We start from the raw sequence: 10,161 nt of genomic DNA, 5'->3' as shown, positions 1-10,161 counted from the left end.
GGCACTCACCTCCCACCAGTGAGCTTCCCACAGACATCTTCCTTTTTCAAACCAATGTTGTGACTGGACACACTCTTGTGGTTCTTATGAGTATAAGGCACCTTCCAGCAACAACCATCAGGAAACTTTGAAAAAAAAAGAAAGACTTATTACTTACAAGACCTGGAAATTACACAGCACCCCTGGGGTGACACAGGAAAGTTGCCAGTAAAGGGAATCATGGGACTGGGGTTCTGTTTTTATTGCGGTCAAGGGTGGGGGACCTAGGGTTTTATAGGCATGCTCTTTTTTGGTGAATTTAAAACATAAGAGCAGGAATTTAAAGCTCAGGGGATAAAAGACAAGTGGCACAAATGATCAGTTATCAAACTCAACCAATATCTCTAAAACAAAGGAGGTGGCCTGGCTCTTTACCTAACATGGCTGGAAATGTGTTTTTTTTGAGATAGTCCTCTTTGAAATGGATGCCTTAGCAATCAAAGTGGATGCCAGACACTTGCACTACAAAAAAGAAATATAAAACTATCAGGACTTGGGATCCCTGGGTGGCGCAGCGGTTTGGCGCCTGCCTTTGGCCCAGGGCGCGATCCTGGAGACCCGGGATCGAATCCCATATCGGGCTCCTGGTGCATGGAGCCTGCTTCTCCCTCTGCCTGTGTCTCCGCCTCTCTCTCTCTCTGTGTGTGTGACTATCATAAATAAATAAATAAATAAAATTAAAAAAAAAACTATCAGGACTTTATTGTACAGCATCCAATACATTTTTACACTTCATAGACAGAGGCTGGCAAAGAGCCATTATTTCTGGTGGACCCACTGCCCCGTTCTTGCCTGTGCTCCTTCAGGACTAATTTTTTCACAATCCTGCTCTTTGCTGAAGAGTTCATGATGAGCTCTTCCTTAGGGCCCTGCTATCCCTAGGTCCTGCCTTCCACTCCTTCCTGCCTAGACTCCAAGGGGACAGGATTCTTCCCCTCCTCTGAGAGTCTCAAGGAAGTCATGGCCTTTGTCTCTTGACTTAGTCTCTTGACTAAGGGGGTTACCAAATACAAACAGTCCCAGAGACAGTTTGGAAAGTGACTCCTCCTTTCACAGAGTCCAGTGCTAGGAACAAACCAGTTCACTCTGCTTCTGGCTTCCTATGGCTGTTGCCAGTGAACTGTCTCACCCTGGGAAGCCCCAGGGAAGCTGGCTGAAACAGTGCTGGTGTGGCTCTGCAGGATCCCTTAGCCCAACCCTGGGGTCTGGAGGAGTTGCCGTTTGTAGTGTACATCTGTTGTTTTTATCTGCTCCAAATCATCCCCCTCCTCCTCCTCTTCCTCTTCCTTAAGGATTTTATTTATTTATTTGAGAGAGTGAGAGAGAGAGAGAGAGAGAGAGAGAGAGAGGCAGAGACACAGGCAGAGGGAGAAGCAGGCTCCATGCAGAGAGCCTGACGTGGGACTCGATCCAGGGTCTCCAGGATCATGCCCTGAGCCCAAGGCAGATGCTCAACCCCTGAGCCACCCAGACATCCCACCAAAATACTCTTCTTAAGAGATGTTCCTTTCTCCCTTTCTCCCCTTCCACTGGTGGCTGGGGCTGCCAGTCACAAGATCTACTTCCTATTCTAAGGGGTGGGCCCCTGATCCAGCAGGAGGACAGGTAGTGTGGGAAAAAATATATATATAAATGCATTTTTAGAGAAGAGCCCTTTCTTTCCCCTTGGATGACAACCTATGAAGATATAACCTTGGAGTTGCTTCTGTGTTCCTTGCCAGCAGAAAGAAGGAAGTTGTATTAGTTTCCTAGGGCTGCCATACCAAATGACTAGTAGTACTCACAGAAGCTCAAAATCAAGGTATCACTGGGGTTGATTTCTTCTGGGGATTCTGGGGAAGAATCTGTTCCAGGCCTCTCCCTCTCTCCTGGCTTTTGGAAGTGCCTGGCAATTGTTTGCATTCCTTAGCTTGTAGATACATTGCTGCCACCTGCCTCCATCCTCACCTGGCTGTCCTTCTTCTGTGTATGTCTCTGTCCAAATTTCCCTCAGGATACCAGTTATTGGATTAGGGTCCACTTTACTGTGCTATGACCTCATTTAATTAAATCTGCAAAGACCCTATTTCCAAAAAAAGGTCACATTTACAGTTTTTTTTTGGGGGGGGATGGATGTGAATTTCGGGGGACATTATTTAACTCAGTACAGAAGCTAAGTTAGCTTAATGACATTATTGTCATTATTGTCAATCCCTAAACCTAATCAGCCTGGATGAAGTGAGCTTCATCCTGGACTTTGCAGATACATGAGCTAAAACATTTCCTTACCTTTAAGCTAGTCTGGATTTGTTTTCCCCAGCACTTATAACTGAAAAAGTCCTGACTACTATAGAGGTGAATGAAAAACCAGAATAAAGCAAGCTGGGATTATAGCAATAGACCAACCAAAATGCAATAAGAAAATGTGAATTTTTTCTTTATTCCTTTCCTTCTGTGCAATATGCCAGTCTCAAGACATAACACTTCCTGCATCATGCTGGTTTTCAGAGTCTTCCAGAGTCACCCTGGTAAGAATATTCTCCAGGCGAAGGGTTTTTCACTTCATTTGCTTCTTCCTTTTGTGTGACTGGGCTCAAATACCCAAGAATTTGGGATAAAAAAAATGAACCCTACTTGGGAGCTGATCATTGGATGTTTGGGAACACACGCAGAGGTGGAGGTTTGATTTAATTGAATAATGCTGCTCATTCTTTATATATGGCACTCAGCACATTGTCTGACACATGGTAGATGAAAAATGAATATTAATTGAGAGGGTGAGGGAAATAGCATATATGTAGTGTTTATGGGGGAAAATGTACCAAGGCATACACAATATGATCCCAGCCTGTGGGGGCTCTCAGTGTAGATGGGCAGATTATATAAAAATAATTACATAATAACATAAGAAGAGCCACAGCCCAAATATTTGGGACTCAAGGGAGGAAGGGTGGAGGTTCAAAAGAGAAAGAAGGATCCCTGGGGGCTTGGGTGGGGCTATTCAGAGAAGGGGAATTAGTTGGGTGTGGAAGGACAGGGCTCTTCTGTTAAGGAAGAGCAGAGTGGAAGTATGGAGAATGAGCTTGGTGTTCTTCCAGGGGGATGGACAGAGGTATAGGCTGGATAGGCAGAGGTGGAGAGGAGGGGGTCTGGTTGGTGATGGGGGGTGGTAAGAGTGAAGAGCAAATCTATAGGTCAGGAAGTGTCTCTAGGAAGCCAAGATCCTGCTCTTGCAAACTCAAAAAGAACAGAGAAAAACCCTTATCTTTTCCATCCATCTAGATTCCATGTTGGGCCAAGATGTGAGGCCCCCAGCTCAGAAAATGATGGGGTTTGTGTGCCCTGTGGGTTTGTGTGTGGCCAATCTGTGGTTTAACATTACTGTGGTTCAGGGTTTGTCTGTTCTTGTAGAAGCTTCTAGCTGTGTATGACTGAAATTAGGTCACTGTTGGAGCCTTTGTCCTTTGCTTGTTACTGTTGTCAGGAGGCAATCCAAGCCAAGGGCTGATTCTAATGATCACCAGCATTGATTTACTCCTTACCCTGCATCTATGCTGACTCTGTTGCTTCCCTCCTCAAGGCCTGGCAGGGAGAGCAGCAGGAAAGGGAGTGATTCTTTATGGACTTTCTGACCAATTCTTTGGCATTTTTGGATTCTTACTTGTGGGCCGGGGGGGGACTAATGATGACCTCTCTCCTGGGTCTCTGCCTCCAACTCCCACCCCCCCGTACTTTTCCTGACAGATTCCCTCAGGGATTTCTCTCTGGGTTAGAAATGGCCTAGGAGTAAGTGAAGGTTGTCTGCTTTCCCGTGGCCTCCTCATCCACAGCAGCCTGGATATTCCTGGCTGCCTGCAGGCCGGACTTGATGGCGGTGTCTATCCAGCCGTGGGGCATGGAGGTATGCTCTCCTGCAAAGTGGATGCGGCCCTCGGGCTTGAAGAGCTCCTGTGAGTAGTCGGTAAACTGGTAGGGTGTGAACTCAGCAAAGGCGCCCATGGTGAAGGGATCCAGAGACCAGCGCTTGATCACAGAGGAGGGGCACATGCGCCGCAGCTTGTCCTTGGGTATCTGGTGCAGGGCTGCCACGTCCTCCAGGACCACATCTTCCATCTGCTCGTGCGTCATGGATGTGAAGAAGCGGGAGTCATCGTCCACAGTGTAGGCCAACAGGATGCCCTTGCCTTGGGGGAAGCTGTGGCTAGGGTAGTAGATGTGGCGCGAGGGCCGGTCGGTGATGGAGAACCCACCCCGGATGCCATCCTGCTCCCAGAAGAGCTCCTCACAGACGAGAGCCACTTTGGTGGCACTGGTGTAATGCACTAAGCGGAGTGCTTCCATTTTGTCTGGGGAGAGCAGTGGCTTAAAGGTGATGAGATGTGTGGCCTTGGCTGAGGCCGTGATGATGACAAAGTCTGCGGTGAGGGTGTACAGCCTGGAGCTGTGTTTGCCCACCCGGTAGGAAACCTGGACCGTGGGCCCATCCCTCACTACCGTCTCCACCTTGGAGCCCAGGCGGATGGTGTCAGGCTTCAGGCTGCTGCTGAGGGTTTTGGGGAGCTGGTCAAAGCCACCGGTGATCTCGGAAAAGCTGCAGGGGTGAGAGGGAGAGAGAGAGTGAGCGTGGGGGCACTAGGCCCCTTTGCTAAGTCTCTGGCAGCCTTCCTGGTCTGAAAAGTGAGGCAACTAGCTTCCTGCAGCCTGTGTTGGATGCTTCATATACATCTCCTTAACTAGTCTCTGTAAGAGAAGGATCATTGTTTAATTTTATACTTTGGAAAATTGATACCTGGTGGAGAAGGACTGTGTGGGGATGACACATACAGTCTAGCCCCACCGCATATGGATTCAACTACCATGCCGTCCTGTGTCCCAGAAGGAATCCCACAGACCTGGGTTTGGATACTGGCTCCAGCTTTTACCCTTTAGGTGAACTTGGGTAAATTATAGAACTCCTCTGAGCCTTACATCCTCACCTGTAAAATGGCTCTGACTAATAGTACCGATCTTCCAGGTGACTCAATGTGACAATTGTTGAAAAATGCTATCATTGTGCCTGGTACATAGTGACTACTCAGTGATCATAATTCCATTTCTCTGCTCTGAGAGTTGGAGGAGGGGCAGTTTCCAGCCCTGGTCCCAGTTGACCTTACTTGTCACTATTGGAGAAGATGAAGCTACTCCTCAGGGATTCCAGGAAGGACTTATAGTATCCAGAATCCTCATTCATCAGAGTCCCGATCATCTTTACTGCTCCTTCGCTCAGCGCCCCTTCTTTCAGCAGGTAAGCCTGCAAGGAGGTGGAAGCTCCTGATGGAGGGCCCAGCACATTGGAAGGGACTTTAGCAGGAGCCTAGGGCAGGCAAGGGGCGGGGCTGGATTCCAGGGAAGTTAAGGCTTTGGCAGTGGGAAGAGGGGGTCCAGGTCAGCAGTGGGCAACCCCAGGGAGCAGGCTGAGCACAGAACCCCTCCGCTTCTATCTTGGGACTTCTGTGCCTCACATACCTTGGTTGAGTAAGAATCGTAAAAGGATATCAGGCGGCTGCAGTTGAAATTTTTCAGATTTTGTTTGACCTGCAAAAGGAGAGAGAGGGGAAAGCAGCTTAGATTAAAGCCATAGAGCCAGTGGCAGGACTCCTGCATTCTCTGGATGTCCCTTTGACGAGGGAGGGAACAAGAGGGGGTGGATGGAAAGACCAGGGGAAGGGTGCTTCCAAGAGCTCCTAAATGCTCCTCTTTCCTCCCAAATCTCTCCTTTATTTAAGACCTTTGGAGGCTAAAATTTAAGGGGAAGACATTCCCTGCAATCCAGGAAGACTGGCTCATTACCGAGATTGGGTTATCTGGTGATTCCCTTTCTGTCCACTGTCACCATCAAGCAATGGGCCATTGACCACTAGGTACTGGACCAATCACAAGATTGCTGGATGGGAACTAGGTCACCAGCGTGTATCCACTAACTTTCAAGGGGGCTTTGGGCCAAAACTTGTACTTTCCCAACCCTGGGAGGGGTGAGGCAGGAGGCACCTTGGCGATGGACTGGTAGAAGAGATTTGTGGGGCCTTTGCCCTTCTCCACTGGGTCCACGGAATAGCCCAGGACCTCTGGATTGTCTTTGACCTCCCTGGTGCGATAGCGTTGTCCATTGATGAGGTGCCAGGTGTTGTCATCATACTGTATGAACTTGTTCAGCTTCAGGCCAAGCTTCTTGACGTAGGTATGAACCAGCCTAGAACAAATACAGGTGTAACATGGCACCCATCCCAGTGACACCTCGTGCCCACTGGCCTCACTTATAGAAGCCATTTCCGGAGAAACTAGTTTCTTCATGTGCCCAGGGAGCTCAGACTGTTTCTTCAACTCTAAATCTGCTTCCTTATGCTGTAGTATTCTTTTCATTCTTTTTTTGGCCCAAGGGAGATCGTGAGGACAGAGTCTACCCATTATCCAATGAAGGCCCTTTAAGAAATCCCTGAGTACAGGGACACCTGGGGGGCTCAGCGGTTGAGTGTCTGCCTTCGGCCCAGGGCATGATTCTGGGATCTGGAATTGAGTCCCACATGGGGCTCCATGCACCTACTTCTCCCACTGCCTGTGTCTCTGCCTCTCTCTCTGTGTGTGTTTCTCATGAATAAATAAATAAAATGTTTAACAAAAAAAAAGAAAAAAGAAAAAGAAATCCCCAAGTACAGAACTTGGGTAGAGACCAAGGCCTTTGGTTTCAGGCTTTGAAATCCTGTATTCTATTTCTTTTTTAATTTTAATATTTTATTTATTTATGCCTGAGAGACACAAAGAGATAATATCATCTCATATACACACAAGTTGAGTATATGTTTTGGGGCCAGTTGCTTCCTTGATTTTGAAGAGGAACTGTATCATTTCCTCCTAGGAGAACCTTGAATGAGTCACTTAATATCTCTGAGCCCAGTTTCTTGATTTGTAAGTGAGAAAAATAAGAGGATCTGATTAAATAATGCAGGTGTGGCATTTGGCATGGCACTTGGCACATAGAGGTGCTCAATGAATGGCAGCTGATATAATTACTAATTAGTATTAGTTTGTAGCCTAATGGCATATAATTGACATATAAGAAACTGTCCATATTTGAAGTACACAATTTGATGACTTAATGGTAACTCTTATTTATTTGTTTGGGACCTACCACCTCCTGTGTGACCCTAGGTTCTGAGTCTTGGTCTTCCTTGTCAAATGGGAGACCAGTATTGGTCCTGACTTGCAGGATTGAACCACATGAGACAGTGGATCTCAGAAGCTCTGGCATTATGGCAGCAGGGCCTCCCTCCCCCCCAACCTAATTCCTCTTGTTTGTCCTTTACCCACCCCTTCCCTGGCACTTACCTGTGGGACTTTGGGATTCGCATGGGTCCAAGTTCATGGTACCAGCCTTCCTTCTCATTCCTGAATGTGACAACTCGACCCCCAACGTGGTTGCTGGCTTCCAGGATGGTTACCTGGGGTCCAGAAAACCTGCTGTTGTTCCTAGTGTCATGCTTTCCCTTCTCCCACCCTGGACACCCATCTCCACCAGGCCACAGGCTCTCGTCTGGAATTCCCAGCAGTGGGTTCCTTGAATGTGCCAGATAACCAAATGGAGGCGAGGGTCCTAAAGGATGTAAGTGGGGCAGGATGCTCCATGGTGGTGGGGAACCGAGCGCCTCTTGGCCTTTTCTTGTGAGCGTAACTCTTTTCCACTTTTGCTTCCATGAGAACACACATGCAGTTGGGGTCAAGTCTCAGGGGAGCCTAGAGTTTTGAGGAGCCATAACTAAGGGCTAAGAGCCCCAGCCAGGTATGATCAGTGATCTAAGAGTGGGGGGTATCGTCTCCCTTTTTCTTTTTCCATCCAAGGAAGGAAACCAGAGGCAAAAGATTGAATCCCCTCCCAAGATCTGCTCACCTGGTGGCCAGCATCCTGGAGGGCCTTGGCCGCCGCCAGACCTGACATGCCAGCTCCCACCACTATCACACGCTTGGTCAGCGGGGAGGTGTGGAGCCCCTCCTGTGCTGTGACAAGGATGGACTCGTATTCGGGGTCCTGGAAGCACTTGACCAGGTCCTCAAAGTAGCCAAGGCAGCTGGGAGTAGCCAAGAAGAGCCCCAGGATCAGGATTCCTGTGGTGGGGAAGGGAATCAGAGGCTGCCTCTCTGGGGCCCAGGCTCTGTATCCTGCCCTACCTAGGAAGACCTTGGCTGTGTGAACGAGCAAGAGAGGTGAGATCAGAAAATATCTGTCAAATGTGTGGTTGTAAACATGTATGTTTGTGATTGTGTCTCTGTGGTGGTGATTGTGTTGTGTGGGATATGGATGTATGTATGAACCATTCTGGTGTCAGCTGTGTGATGGTGAATGTGAATGCATGGGTGCATGTTGGGGGCATGTGATTGGAAACTCATGAGCATGGACAGGGCCATCTCTGTGAATATGCCGGCTTCTGATGCTGGGTGTGTGTGTGAGCTTGACTGTGATGTAAGTTGCAGTGATTGTGAGTTTGTGATTGTTGCCCTGTGAGACTGTGCATCATCTGTGATTTAATGGGAGGGAGTGTGTCTGTGGTGTGGTGTGGGCACCTGAGCAAACGTGCGGATGGGAAAGCAAGACGCATGTGTGTGTGTGTGTGTGTGTGTCTGTGTCTGTGTGTGTCTGTGTGTGGCCTGGGTCTGGGTCTGAAGAGTGAGCATGACATGCATGCATTTGCTTGGGTTTGAGAGGAAATGTGGTTGCTGGTGTTCTTGTGTGTGATTCTGTGAGTGTGTTTGAGTGTGAGGCTGGGTGGCAGAGCCAAAGGATGTGTGTGTTCTTTGAGGATGTGAGAGGATCGGTGTTGTGTGCCCCTGTGTGTGAAGCCAGAGTGTGTGAGGCATGCTTCTCTTCGGGGGGGACCTGTGACCAGTTTTCCAGCGACATCACCAGTGCCCCATGGGACCTTGGCGGGCCCACTACTCTTCTCCAGCCTCACATTATTTTTTCAAATCCCTCCAGCTTTCCTAATGTGCAGCCAAGACAGGAAACCGGAGTTAATATGTAACACGTAATAGGTCCCGAGTGACGTGGTTCCCGTGTCCACAATTAACTGCTCTGATGCACAGAGAAATTCCCCTGGGAGTCTGCAACGGGAGGCTGGGGGGTTTCTTTGGTGTCCTCTGCCCTGAAGGGAAACAGTCAGGAGCTGTGATGTGCTCTGCCCCCATTGCACTAGTCCTAGGATTTTGGGGTGGGTGAGAAACCCCTTAGTCTGGTCTTTGTCCATGCCGGACACCCGAGGGGCATAGAGAGGAAAGGGCCCCTCGGGGGCCACCTCTGAAAAGGGGCAGGATACCCAGCCAGTGACTAGTGCAGGCCCTTCCCAATGCCAGCAGAGTCTTCTGCAGGAGTGACTCCTCAGAAAAGAAGAGGGGTGACCACGCACCATGATACAAAGCCCCAGCCCCCACCCCCTCTCCCTACTTTCCAGGCTTACCTCAACCTCCCCAGTCCATTCCCACCCTGTCAACTCTTCCATTTCCCTGAGCTACCACCATTCCTATCTCAGGCTACATGTCCTTCCCCTTGAATGGGCCCAACCCAGACTCATTATCCAGACCTGTACCCATTCTCTGGATTCACTTTTGACACCTGGACCTGTGTGTAGCCCCTGCTCTAGCCCTGTCCCGTCTCAATCCCTATGTCTTTCCTTTCTCATGGCCCTCTGCCCAGACTCCCCCTCCAACCCATCAACCCCCTCCCTCTGTCTAACTCAGTTTCAGTGTCCAACACCTCCTCCCTCAGGTGTGTCTGCCTTATAGGAGGCACCCCACTTACCCTTCATCTTGGCCATGACCCTGCAGCTCATGCTGAGTCCAGGGAGCTCTCCCTCTCCTTATGAGGATCCAGCTCCACCCCAGCAGTCACTGGGCGCGTCCCACCAGCCTGCCTCCAGGGCTGGGCCAAGCAGAGAAGCCCTGCCCTCATGGTGACAAGACCATGGTGACTCAGCCCCATTCCTGGCCTCATCTTCCTCTTGTCCCGTCTCCCCTCCCTTCCAAGGGAAAGCCCCTTCTCCCAGCTCAGATCCTAGCCCCTGGGTACCAGTGGGGAGGAGGGATTGTGGAAGCCAGGTGAGTCATCCCAAACCTGCTGGA

The 10,161-nt window shown here is 49.5% G+C and overlaps 1 protein-coding gene across 1 annotated transcript; it reads right to left on the bottom strand.

The window, feature by feature from the left end:
• Positions 1-2,453: 2,453 nt before the first annotated feature.
• LOC140602103 (L-amino-acid oxidase-like) lies at positions 2,454-9,914 on the bottom strand. Its single transcript, XM_072771531.1, has 7 exons — positions 9,842-9,914; positions 7,940-8,154; positions 7,381-7,493; positions 6,046-6,247; positions 5,524-5,592; positions 5,172-5,308; positions 2,454-4,609 (listed from the first exon to the last, which is right to left on the bottom strand). The coding sequence occupies exons 1-7, from the start codon at positions 9,870-9,872 to the stop codon at positions 3,799-3,801; spliced, it is 1,578 nt and encodes a 525-aa protein (XP_072627632.1). The 5' UTR covers positions 9,873-9,914; the 3' UTR covers positions 2,454-3,798.
• Between the last annotated feature and the right edge of the window lie 247 nt (positions 9,915-10,161).

The sequence above is a fragment of the Canis lupus genome, chromosome 13, assembly GCF_048164855.1.
Source record: "Canis lupus baileyi chromosome 13, mCanLup2.hap1, whole genome shotgun sequence".
NCBI lineage: Eukaryota > Metazoa > Chordata > Mammalia > Carnivora > Canidae > Canis > Canis lupus.
The sequence above is the reverse complement of the archived record's forward strand: the minus strand, read 5'-3'. Positions and strand labels throughout refer to the sequence as shown.

What these genes read in the sequence shown, in the direction of transcription:
- LOC140602103 (XM_072771531.1), bottom strand. Translation starts at nt 9,872, where the DNA reads ATGAGCTGCAGGGTCATGGCCAAGATGAAGG. An exon ending in GGTCATGGCCAAGATGAAGG is followed by an intron (nt 8,155 to 9,841) that starts GTAAGTGGGGTG and finishes TCCCCACCACAG; the next exon opens with GAATCCTGATCCTGGGGCTC. An exon ending in ATCTTCTCCAATAGTGACAA is followed by an intron (nt 4,610 to 5,171) that starts GTAAGGTCAACT and finishes TCACCCCTGCAG; the next exon opens with CTTTTCCGAGATCACCGGTG.